This window comes from Balaenoptera borealis, assembly GCF_965194805.1.
Source record: "Balaenoptera borealis genome assembly, chromosome: 16".
Classification (NCBI taxonomy): domain Eukaryota; kingdom Metazoa; phylum Chordata; class Mammalia; order Artiodactyla; family Balaenopteridae; genus Balaenoptera; species Balaenoptera borealis.
The window spans coordinates 52784921-52797765 of record NC_138872.1 but is presented as its reverse complement, the minus strand read 5'-3'; the positions used below and the strand labels follow the sequence as shown (position 1 = coordinate 52797765).

The 12845-nt window shown below is 44.9% G+C and overlaps 1 protein-coding gene across 17 annotated transcripts in view; it reads right to left on the bottom strand.

Moving 5' to 3' along the window:
* The window catches only part of ZNF75A (zinc finger protein 75A), a 106252-nt gene that overhangs the window by 59587 nt on the left and 33820 nt on the right, over positions 1-12845 (bottom strand). For 11 of the 17 annotated variants that reach the window (XR_014236048.1, XR_014236049.1, XR_014236050.1 and 8 more), the window contains exon 8: positions 4928-5038. Coding sequence is in view for 13 of the 17 variants with exons in the window: in XM_082362089.1 (XP_082218215.1) it covers positions 4928-5038 (111 nt within the window). In the remaining 4 variants the exon portion in view is untranslated. Of the gene's footprint in view, positions 1-1599; positions 4750-4927; positions 5039-8656; positions 8784-9068; positions 9161-10176; positions 10373-11566; positions 11893-11952; positions 12086-12714; positions 12842-12845 lie in introns of those variants that run through there. The other 6 variants (XM_082362087.1, XM_082362090.1, XM_082362086.1 and 3 more) reach the window with 5 other exon arrangements.

Below are 12845 nucleotides of genomic sequence, written 5' to 3'. Positions count from 1 at the left end.
ATTAAACACTTTTCTTAGTTTCAAAAGCTGATCGAAACCCTAAGCAGTTTGTTTTATCCAAGCTCTCCTCCTGTACTTCCCCTCCAGTTAAAAGATAGTTGAGATTCTCAAGATCAGCTTGAGGTTACAGTCAGCTTAATGGTGAGAACTCTGGGTATACAATGGTCCCAGGACCGTGGCCACTGGGACCCGTGCAGAGAAGGGGTCGAGGATTTGGGGACTAGGCTAGGTCAGTGATCCAATTCTCCGAACCAACCTTGGAGCCTCTATAAGGCTGTTAACTGGACACACAAAAACAAAGCACCTTCTGGTTTGTTCTAGAAATCTGATTATGCAGGTCATATTAGTGAGAACTTTAACACTGTTTGAGGCTGAACCTAGGGTTGTGTCTGATTTCATTTTTAAACGAAGCCTCAGAGTTTTGGTTTTACCTTGTTGTTTTAGTAATCGGCTCTCATCGCTGTGATGAGGTATAGAAATGCCTTCTTCCAACCTGAATACATCCAACCCAAATTCCAAAACATACGTAGTAGTAAAACATTGTGCTGATTAGTGGCTAAGCTAGAACTTTCCCACTGGAAGTTTCTCATTCCCCAGCTGGAGTGCCCTGCTCTTGTTTTCCTGTCCAAGCTTCTTCCCAACTGTTACCTTTCAGTCCAGGAAAAGAAGCCACCTTCCTCTTTACAACAATCTGGGAAAACTTGGTGATCTCCGTCCCGTGTTTTCTGAGACACAATTCACAGAAGGTACAACAGAGCTATTTACCAAACCATTCCTTGAAGTCTACTGCACTCACTTAGGAATGGAAAGAAACCCCTAACCTCTCCCTAGCCCACTGATCAACAGAAGCCTTTCTTGTGCATGTGGGGCTGTGGAGCAGTGGAACAGAGGGGGGGCTGTGGAGCAGTGGAACAGAGGGGGGACAAAGACAGCGAAATGGAATAAGGCCAGGACTTTCCTGGTGGCACAGTGGTTAAGAATCTGCCTGCCAGTGCACGGGTTTGATCCCTGGTCCAGGAAGATCCCACATGCTGCGGAGCAACTAAGCCCACGCGCCACAAATACTGAGCCTGCGCTCTAGAGCCCACGAGCCACAACTACTGAGCCCGAGTGCCACAACTACTGAAGCCCGCGTGCCTAGAGCCTGTGCTCTGCAACAAGCCACCCGATGAGAAGCCTGCGCATCACAATGAAGAGTAGCCCCCGCTTGCCACAACTAGAGAAAAGCCCATGCGCAGCAACAAACACCCAAGGCAGCCAAAAATATAAATAATAAATCAATTTTTAAAAAAATGGAATAGGCCAGAGAAAGGGACAGATGGTTGCCTCGTCCACTTCAACAGCTGACCTCTACAGGATTTGTCCCCAGTAAGCAAGCAAGCAGTCTGTCTTTCCCATCACTTACAGTCTTATAAGCTCCTAAGTGTTCCCATCAGTGTTACACCAGCTTAGCGGAGCATCTAGAGAAAACCAGATCTCTTCCAAGGACCAAAGACCAGGTGGAATGACAAAGAAGTTTCCTGAGCTCTAGCAGAATAGACAGTCTTATTGACAGGCCAGGTTATGCTGCAGAGACACATAGCACCAACATACCAGTGATTTAACACAACGAAAGTTTATTTCTCATTCCTACAGTCCATTATAGGTCTGGGGGACTCTCCAGAATAGATACCCCTCCCCAATGTGAGGGGCTCGGCATTCCAGACTGTTCTGATCTTGTGACTCCTCTCTATGTGCTTATATGACTGAGGCAGGAAAAGACAGCACTAGAGAGTCCTGCACCGAGAAGGGAAACTTTTGCTCACACCCATTGCTCAAAACTATCTCAGTATGCTAACTGCAAGGAGAAAAAAGTCTAATCACTCCCTTCTTACTGTTCACTAGGATACAAGCTCCATGAGGATATGCATTTTGTCTCCTTGTCCACTACTATATCCTTAGTTTAGAAGACTACCTGGGCACATAATAGGCCCTCATTAACTTGAATGAATGAATGCAGTGTCAGCAAGAAATCCACATGTATATCTTGGGAGAAGAAACAGAGTCCCAGGGGTGTAAGGCTGAGACTGTTGGGTAAGATCTATGCAGACCAGAGCTGCAGAGCTGGCTGAGCTTAAGAAATAAGCACATTGGCATACTGGTACAGATCATCTTAGAGAAGAAAATGAAATCCTGCTGACAGCGGCAGACCAAAACCTCAGGTGACTTACACCATAAAGCACTGAAGCCAAGGACCAAATCAACCGAGCAAACCACCACCACGAGTGCTCAGCTCCTGGAAGGAGCTGCAACAGCCACAAATGCATCTGCTCCTTGAATGTAGTCAGTCCACCCAACATACCACTGGGGACCAGGGGAAAGGGAAGGACACGCACACTGACTGAGACCCTGCTATTGCCCAGGCCGTTAGGTGCTTTTCCTTCATCAACCCCTCTAATCCCCAAAAAAACCCTGAGTTGAGTGTTATCTCTATTTCATAAGGAAACTGGAGATTTAAGAGTGTTTCAGTAACCAGTCAAAAAACAGGAATGTTTTACAAGCTAGAAATAGAAATAGATACAATACAATGTCATCCAGGCTGGCTGGGCAGGGACAACATACAGATCAGTCCTGCTAATCCTGCCCTCAGGCCTGACTGATGCAGCTAAGTGACAGCCAACAGACCCACTAGCTATGGGGTCTTAACAAGCCTCTGGATCTCTTTGAACCTAATTTCCCTTTTTATAAGAGATTTGTAAGAGATCATTTAACCTCTTTCCTAATACTACCTGAAAGCTCTAACAGGAACACATCTGAAACACTGCTGTAGGTGTTATAAGAAAATCCACAGCCTATAGAGATTTTTGGCATTCTATGCTATGCTGGAGAAAACAGAAACTGGAAGACCCTGCCTGTTTACAGTTTACAGTGTAAGTCAACCAAGGCAGATGCAGGTTCACCTATCCTTGCCTACCACTCAACATCAGTTCCCAAACCTTTCCTTTTGGGAACTTGGTCTCCTGCTCACTGAATTCCCAGAGCACCATTCCCAGTGACCCACAGGATCCTCCCTACTGCATACACTTCAGTTCCCAGACAAACATAACTTTCTTATTGTTCTTAGTAACAAACAAAAGCCAAGTTAAAATACAAACAGACAAAAACCTGAGAAGTTGATCCTGAATTCCCATTAATTTCCATGAGCTTCAGAAAAGTGCTCATGTTTATGGCTGTTTTATCCAATTGGCATTGTGAGGTAAGGAGTCCATTTAATTGCAGAAAATTCTTCTTTTCATCTAAAATATACCAAATGGCTAAAAATTCCAACCCATGTCCACATGATCTCATTAGAGATATTCTCCTTTTTTCGAACACCACAAATGAGAGGCAATGATAGTGCATTATTAGTTCACCTGGCAAATTCTCTAACAGTGAAGTAAATGATTTCATCACAGTAAAAACTGTGCTAACAGGACTTAAGAGATATAGTTGCTAAAATGTTCAAGAAGGAACTCAGAACCAGGTCAACTTTGTGAACACTGTCCAATGACAAAAGAGTAAGAAAATCCAATTTGGTTCTTGGAAAACTTTACATTAGAATTCATTTCTACCTCATGAGACTACTGAAATTTCTAAGTCTGCTAACTGGAAGACAATGGTATGCAATGACACATGTATATTACTGCTTTTTGTTTTGGAAGACCATGCTACAAATGTTTCTATCATATGTGCTTAAGAGTGGCTGGGGAGGACCACAGAAGACTGATGATTCATGATTGCATCTGCTATTTTCAAGCTGATTTTGCTATTTTGCCAGGTACAATCCCAAACCCGCTTTTTCCCTTACTCAGAATATTCTTAGAACACTTTTTTTGCTAAGGAATTCAGTGAAAGTTCTAAGTAAAAACAGTAAGTAGTACAACTATTAACGTTTCCCCTCCACAGTCAACCCTGATTTCTTTCTGTGAAACATGACGTTTACATCTCCAAATTTTCCACTGGTGAAAAATTCTTCATGCTTCTTAATTTTGCATTTTTTCATAAACTTTAGGGTCAAGCGCCGCTTGGTATATGTCTGTAGACTAAGGACACTGAACAAGCTTTCCTTCACTGGTGTCAAGGTTTCTGGTGTCAAAGTCTTGAGCACTTACTGAAGCTTCTCCTGCATGTGCTACAGGTGGGTTCTCCGGTGTTTAATAAGGTGGGAATTTTGACTGAATTTTTTTCCACATTGATGACATGTAAAGGGCTTCTCTCCAGTGTGAGTTCTTTGGTGTGTGTGGAGATGTGAATTTTGACTGAAGCTTTTCCCACACCATGAGCATTTATATGGCTTTACTCCTTGGTGTGTTGTTAAGTGCTTATTAAGATCTGACCTCCATCTAAACCTCTTATCACACTGTTCACATTTATATGGTTTCTCTTCAGTGTGAATTCTTTGGTGCTTAATAAGGTCAGAGCTAACTCTGAAGCTTTTCCCACATTCCTGACATTTAAAAGGCTTCTCTCCTGCACGTTCTTTCTTGTGAAGCTCGATAAGTTTCAGCAGCTCTTCTTCCCACCAGTTTGAAAATTTCTTTCTTTCCTTCACTGGAAAATCTTGGTGCCATTTCCCCACCCTATGCATATCACCATGATTTTCTTTGCCCATTGTTTTCTGATGAACATTCACACTGGCTTTTTTTGATACTATGTCTCCTGGTGCTTGTATTTCTAAGTCAGAAAAACATATAGGTTGATGATTTTCAGTGTCATTTTTCATCTTTATCTCTGTTGGAATAAACATAAGAATCAGCCAACTGTATGTCAGAGCAAGAAAACCATGGGAATAGAAAAAACCGCAATATTCACTGATTTAAAAAAAATAGGGAAGTAGAATCTTAAAATGTTAAGCCCTTGTAAAGGTTCCTACCAAGGCACATTTCTCCTCTTCCCATGGTATATTTACCTGAAAACAGCTCTCCGGGACTGTCTTTGAACACTGGGGATCCTTGAACCCATGGCTCTTCCCCTTGCTCTAAGCAGCAGATCACTTTAGTTTTGGGGAGCACAAATAATGCTGTGAAATAAAAAACTGAGGTCAGTGACTGGAACTAACAATGGTTCACTAATTCCAGACTACTTCAGGAAGAGCAAAAGATACTTTAACAGTTTCTTATCCTGAATGGTTAAATGGAGAGTCTCATATCCAATATTAAGTTTACACTATACTGCATTTGTGAGTGGGTATGTAAAGACTGGGAAATAGGGGCTTCCCTGGTGGCGCAGTGGTTGAGAGTCTGCCTGCCAGTGCAGGGGACACAGGTTTGAGCCCTGGTCTGGGAAGATCCCACATGCCGTGGAGCAACTGGGCCCGTGAGCCATAATTACTGAGCCTGCACGTCTGGAGCCTGTGCTCCGCAACAGGAGAGGCCGCGACAGTGAGAGGCCCGTGCACCGCGATGAAGAGTGGCCCCCGCTTGCCGCAACTAGAGAAAGCCCTCGCACAGAAACGAAGACCCAACACAGCCATAAATAAATAAATAAATAAAAATTAAAAAAAAGAAGACTGGGAAATAAACCTAAGCTAGATCTATGAAAAGGGTATGCGAATTCATTGCGTGTTCCCCATCTTCTGAAACCAATACTCCATATTCAACTAAGCAGTAACCAAACTCCAGAGGCTACAGGAAATACAGGCTGGTCCTATTACCTCTTTAGGAAGACTCATACTGGATAAGGCCAGGTCTAAGGGAGTCAATGTGAAGGTCAGTGGGCTGGGTATCATAAACACAAGTGATTCCTGTTATATTATAGCAAGTTTCAATTGAGTTCTCAGGTACCAGACACTGCACCAGGAAAGATTTCTACCACTCCTATAGCTCACTGGTTCACATCCAGGTGGAGGAAACAGACCAGAATTACTTAGTGGACTTTCTCTAAATCATACTGCCAAGTATGGAAAGCATTCATCACTCAGTCATTCAATACATATGTGCTGAGTGGCTATGGTGCACCAGGCACCCTCTATGTGCTAGGGATACAGTGGTGAATAAGCCAAGTCCCCCGACCTCACAGAGCTTATCTTCTAGTGCACAGTGAGACAGTCTAACGTCAATAAACACACAAATAAAATATCAGGAAGTGATAAATGTTTTGAAGAAAACTAAAGCAGGGTAAGAGAACATTTAAGATTCTGCTTCTGTGAAGCTATTTTAGATAAGGCTATGTGAAAAGCCTCTCTTAGAAAATGATATTTGAGGGACTTCCTTGGTGGTCCAGTGGTTAAGACCCATGCTCCTAATGCAGTGGGTCCGGGTTCGATCCGTAGTCGGGAAGCTAAGATGCAGCAACTAAGAGTTTGCATGCTGCAACTAAAAATCCTGCATGCTGCAACTAAAGATCCAGAGTGCCGAAACTAAGACCCTGCACAGCCACATAAATATATATTAAAAATAAAAAAAGCGATATTTTGAGCAGAACCCTAAACTGAGAGTTTTGTCATATGGCAGAAAAGTGTGCCAGGCACAGGGAAGGGGAAAGAAATGAGCACACCAAGCCCATGAAACAGCAAGATGAGCAGTGTGAATAGAGAGGCCAGAGCAAGGGCACGAGTGGCAGGAGACAACAGCAGGGAGATGAGGAGGGGCCAGATCGTGGAGGAAGCCTTGGTAAGGAATTTGGTTCTTATACTGAATGTGATGAGAAGTTATCGTAAAGTTTTTAAGCAGAAAATGTCATCATCTGATTAGGTTTGGTTTTTTTGGCCACACCCTGCAGCTTCCAGGATCTTAGTTCCCCGACCAGGGACTGAACCCACACCCTTGGCACTGAAAGTGCAGAGTCCTAACCACTGGACCACCAGGGAATTTCCCATGATTAGGGTTGGTTTTTTTTAAATAACTTTATTTATTTTTGGCTGTGTTGGGTCTTCGTTGCTGTGCGTGGGCTTTCTCTAGTTGCGGTGAGCAAGCGGGGGCTACTCTTTGTTGCAGTGTGTGGGCTTCTCATTGTGATGTCTTCTCTTGTTGCAGAGCACAGGCTCTAGGCGAGTGGGCTTCAGTAGTTGTTGCATGCAGGCTCAGTAGTTGTGGCGCAAGGGCTTAGTTGCTCTGCAGCATGTGGGATCTTCCTGGAGCAGGGCTCAAACCCGTGTCCCCTGCATTGGCAGGCAGATTCTTAACCACTGTGCCACCAGGGAAGCCCCCCATGATTAGGTTTTAAAAGACTCTGGCTGCTGTGTGGAAAACTGATTGTGGGAGGGCAGGAGTGGTGGCAGTGGGTGGCAGTTAGAAAGTATTGAGGCGAACCTTGTGGCTGAGACGAGGATGCTAACAGCACAAGAGGCTGAGACATGATCCGATTCAAGCTACACTGTGAGGGTGGAGCCAAGATGATTAGCGATGACCTAGTAGTGGGGTAGGACGGCAAGATCACGGTAAAGAATGATCCATAGGTTTTCGGGCCTGAAATATTGGGTGAATGGTAGCGTCCTTTAGGGAGACGGGAAAGAGAAGAGCAAAGCAAATTTGGAGGGAAGGGAACAAAAATTCTGGATAAGGAATGAGCATGTGAACTTGGCAAAAGCTCCCAGGTGAACTGGTTACACCTTTTCCCTGCTGAACCACTATCTGAGAATCAAAAAGCAACTGGTAGGGCTTCCCTGGTGGCGCAGTGGTTGAAAATCTGCCTGCCAATGCAGGGGACACGTGTTCAAGCCCTGGTCTGGGAAGATCCCACATGCCGTGGAGCAACTAGGCCCGTGAGCCACAACTACTGAGCCTGCGCGTCTGGAGCTTGTGCTCCGCAACAAGAGAGGCCCGCGCACCGCGAGGAGAAGAGTGGCCCCTGCTTGCCACAACTAGAGAAAGGCCTTGCACAGAAACGAAGACCCAACACAGCCAAAAACAAATAAATTAAAAAAAATTTTTAAAAAAGCAACTGGTAAATATATCTGTGTATATATATAAAAAAAAAAAGCAACTGGAACAGAGACTCTCTCACAGAGAAAACCAAGAATATGACAGATTACTCAACTCCTATGCAAAGGGAAGGGCAAAGGACTTCCCTGGTGGTTTAGTGGTCAAGAATCCACCTTCCAATGCAGCAGACGGGGGTTCAACCCCTGGTCAGGGAACTAAAATCCCACATGCCACGGGGCAACGAAGCCCGCGCCACAACTACTGAGCCCGCGCGCTCTAGAGCCTGTGTGCCACAACTAGAGAGAAGGCCGCGTGCCGCAACGAAACATCTTGCATGCCACATCGAAGATCTCACATACCACAACTAAGGTCTGACGCAGCCAAATAAATAAATTATTTTTTTAAAAAAAAGATTCAGGACTTCCCTGGTGGTGCAGTGGTTAAGAATCCGCCTGCCAGTGCAGAGGACACAAGTTCGAGCCCTGGTCTGGGAAGATCCCACATGCCGCGGAGCAACTAAGCCCATGCGCCACAACTACTAAGCCTGCACTCTAGAGCCCGCGAGCCACAACTACTGAAGCCCGCGTGCCTAGAGCCTGTGCTCTGCAACGAGAAGCTACTGCAATGAGAAGCCCGTGCACCACAACAAAGAGTAGCCCCTGCTCGCCGCAACTAGAGAAAGCCCGCGTGCAGCAACGAAGACCCAACACAGCCAAAAAGATAAATAAAAAAAATAAAATAAAAAGATTCAATGAAGGGAAGGGGAGAATCTTTACCTAGAGAGATAACAGTCTCATAGTTTTCTTGCATTACATCATTGTAGAGGGCCTTCTGAGTAGGATCCAGTAACTCCCATTCTTCCTGGGAAAAATATATGGCCACTTCTTCAAATGTCAACAAGCTCTAAAAAGAAAATAGGCTTTAGCTCAGTATTTGCCACTTCAAAAGCAGCCCAACCATCTGACCCATGATTTGTATGTTAGGCCAGGAACTAAAGGAACAGCACATGATACTTTTTAAAGTGAGGAGGCAGAAATGGAAGAGGCAAGGGATCAGCAAACAATCTGAGAGGTGTCCAGTTTCCCAGGGGGATCATCTGGGTTAACACGCCTCTGAGCACATGCTGGGCAGTGCAGGTCAAGGGCAGCAGGGAGAGGCAGCCCTAAGAAGCTGGAAAGCACAGCTCACCTGGGACTCAGGCAAGATGAGCTCAGGTGCCACTGGCCAGTCTTTGGTGTTTGTCTGTTCAGGAAAGGCTAGGATCCGGTGAGCAGGCACCGCTGTGGGTGAAAACAGCAGAGGTAATTTCTCTCGCTTCTGTTTCTGAACGTGGTAGGCTCTTTTCTAAAATACAGAAGACCCCGATTTTTTTAGTATTGATGAGATACCTTTACAAATATGTGTGCTGGACTTCCCTGGTGGCACAGTGGTTAAGAATCCGCCTGCAAATGCAGGGGACATGGGTTCGAGCCCTGGTCCAGGAAGATCCCACATGCCATGGAGCAACGAAGCCCGTGTGCCCCAACTACTGAGCCTGCGTTCCAGAGCCCAAGAGCCACAACTACTGAAGCCCGCACGCCTAGAGCCCATGCTCTGCAACAAGAGAAGCCACCGCAATGAGAAGCCCGCGCACCACAAGGAAGAGTAGCCCTCGCTCGCCGCAACTAGAGAAAGCCCACGCGCAGCCACGAAGACCCAACACAGCCAAAAATAAATAAATACATAGATTTATTAAAAAAAAAAAAAAGTGTGTTTGCTGCTCAGAAATGCCTCTCTCATTATAAATGAAAACCATGGAACTACCAGCCTCTAAAACAGGTTCCCTAGTTTTCATGAGCATATTAATGAAAGGAAAAAATTTTTATTACCCTCTCGTGACATAAATTGAAAACAAAATACTCAGGGAATCCAGTGTACAGTAAGAGATGTAGTTTTTTTGTTTTTTTATCATTTATTACTTTTTTTCTGGTTCAAATAGTGTTCACATTCTGCCACTAACCACCCATTCTGATCCCAATTCCTTCCATATTTTCAGCATGAGGTAAGACTGACCCTCTCTGCTTTTCTAAAACCAGAACTCCTGATGTTATTACCAGGATTCTGTGGTTTGGAGATTTCTGTATCTTAGGCCAACCCACACCTGGTCTGCTCTACCATAACCTGGGGGGCATCCTAATTGCTAACGTGGCTGCATTAGTAGATCCACAGGGCAAGCAAGAGAGTGGTAACAACATTCTGGCTTAACAAATTACTATCGCAGCTCCCAGGAGAAGGAAAGTAACGTGAAGCTCCTTACCCCTCTCACATACAGGCTCAGTTTCTTTGTGGGTATTCCTGATCAGCAGCTCTTGTAGACTCTGGTGTGTATTCCAAAATTCTTCATCCTGGGACATGCCCACTTGCTGGGCCTCTGCTGGCTTCAGCTTGAAGCCTAGGGCCTCTGCTGTTTCTCCCAAGAGCACTGCCTCCTTTCCCAGCTCATGGTCTGCAACCTAGAAATAATGCCCATCCTTGTTACCATGGAACTTACTTTTGGTTTGGGAGTTGGTGGGAGAGAGAGGAAAAAGCAGAGTGCAAACTGTGGGAAGGAGACACTAAAGGAAATGTCACAGAGACTTAAAAGAGATACGGGACCACCAATTTTCCACAGAACTATACACAAAATATAGGAAAATTGGCAGAAGAGGAAAAAAGGTGTGGTTACTGCCAGCCCTCCCAGACAGCAGCCCCCACCCTCTGCATCCAGCCCAGCTCAGACCACTAACAGGGTTGCACAGGCCACCTGTTCTCATGCTGCCTTGACAGACTTTCTCTCCCAACTTAGATTCTTGCCTTAGTGGTTTCCTGTCCTCTAACTCTCTCAGAAGATTAAGGAATTGAATTTAAAAGTTGTCTTGTCAACCAGATTTTCCACATGGCCAGGGAAGAGTCTCACAGAGGATTGGGATAAAATGCAGAAAAAAGTGAGAGGAAAGAGTCAGGGCTCCAACCTATCCCCAAATGATTCTGACACAAAACGTGTGCCCTCCCGTATTCTGAGCAGGCCTGTGAAGCCAGCTGGTATGCTGCCACCTGCCCAAGGGCATGCCCTGGATCCCCGCTCACAGCACAGCCAAGGAACAACCACTGAGGGAGGGGCAGTGGAGGCCCTTGTCTACGGTACAGAGGACACTATCCCTCACGCTCTTTCTTCTCTCAGCTACTCTGTTGGGATTTCCAAATCTTTCTTTCCCTGTTTTCTTTCTACTTTTTCTCTTCCTGGGCAGTCTTCCTCTAGTTGTTTGGTTTCTCCCTCTCTTTCGTATCTTCACTCTCCTTTGGTCTCTGAGAATTACTCCTTTTTTGGATCTGTCCCGTCCTCTCCAACTCCTTATTGCCTTTTGTTTGTTTCTAAGAACTTGAGGCCCATCTCCTTCGCCAAGCCAGACTAGGCTCATTACCCTCAACACACTCTGGCTCCAAAGAAGGCCAAAAGCAACTCTCTCCCTAAGGCCAGGGAAGTCTGCCAGGATCTCTGAAACCTGTGGACTGACTATGGCTGTGGGTCTGTGCTTTCACGTCCTGCTTTACATGTCCTAAAGGAACAACAGAACTGAGACCTAATTCATCCTATTTCCCAATTAACTGCCCCAATACATCCACCTTCACCCTGTTTCACTGCACACATGAAGAATCTTTCTTCTCACCCCATTCCTCATTTGACCAGATTCCCTCTGTAAGTGTTCTACCAGGACCACAGCCTCCTCGATGCTCTGTAGATGGTGCTTCTTTATGCAGGTCTGGGTGTCCCTGGGCAGAATGGTCAGGAACTGCTCTAGGACCACAAGTTCCAAGATCTGCGCTTCTGACTGAATCTCTGGCCTCAGCCACCATGGGCTTAATTTCTGAAGCTGGTCAACAGCCTCCCTGGGTCCAGCTCCATCATGACAGAGGAAGCTCTAGAAGTACTAGTGAGACCTCTCGGGACTGAGACCATCCGTTTGGGGGGCATATTTCTTATGCTGACTGGAGCTCTCTGTCACAGGTCCCCTGGTCTCCCACAGAGCCCTGATCTGAGGGTTCAAGTACTTACCCACCTTCAGATCTACTGTCATCATTCTGATCTAGGAACAATTTGGCTCCTGTGTTGGACACACCACCAGCACCATCTTTGACAACTGAGGCCCAGTCTGGTCTGGAACAAAACCAATAGAAGGTTCTTCTTTCTAAAGTTTAAAGTGAGAAAAAAAAAAGTGCATGTCAATAAGAAAGTCACATGAACTTTACTACTTGTTACTTATTATGAGAGAAAAATGAACTTTAAAAATCAACTGCCAAGCCCTTGTTTCTCTCCTTTTCTATTATTCAACGCAATACAGCAGGACTTATTGAAGACAAATGTAAATAAATTACTTTGCCTTAAAAAAAAAAAATCAGGAGGTTGGTGGGTGAAAAAACTAGTACCCACTGGCTCCAAGGAGTTTGGGGATTATCCAAAGATTTAATTGATGCACTTCCTATGCCATCCTCTCCGTGTAAAGGAAAGATCAGGAGAATATTCTGAGTTTCTCTTATATTTCAACATATCATCCTAGTCTCTTCAGTAAGAGAGTACAACTTCTATGACCTTTGTTCTTTTGGGAAGATTCTGGACCATTTGAGGTGCTCCTTTCCATTGTATGAAAACTGGCAGGAGAGCTGAAACAATGAGACCAGACTGGAAGAACAGTAATTCAGAAAAATGGAGCCTTATTCTTCTCAAAAGCACCCCCCAATTAAGTAACTAGTTGCTCTACATGCATCTTGGCATTTCTTTGTAAGATATTATAAAGAACACCATGCAGAAGACTTATACCTGCATTTTTAATTTTCATTACTTGACCTAGGAAAAATTACAGCTGATCCTTGTTCACAAAATGTTTATCCAAATGTCAATTGGAAAAAAAAGGACAGCATGTTATTTGGTGATGATTACATTCAGCTGCT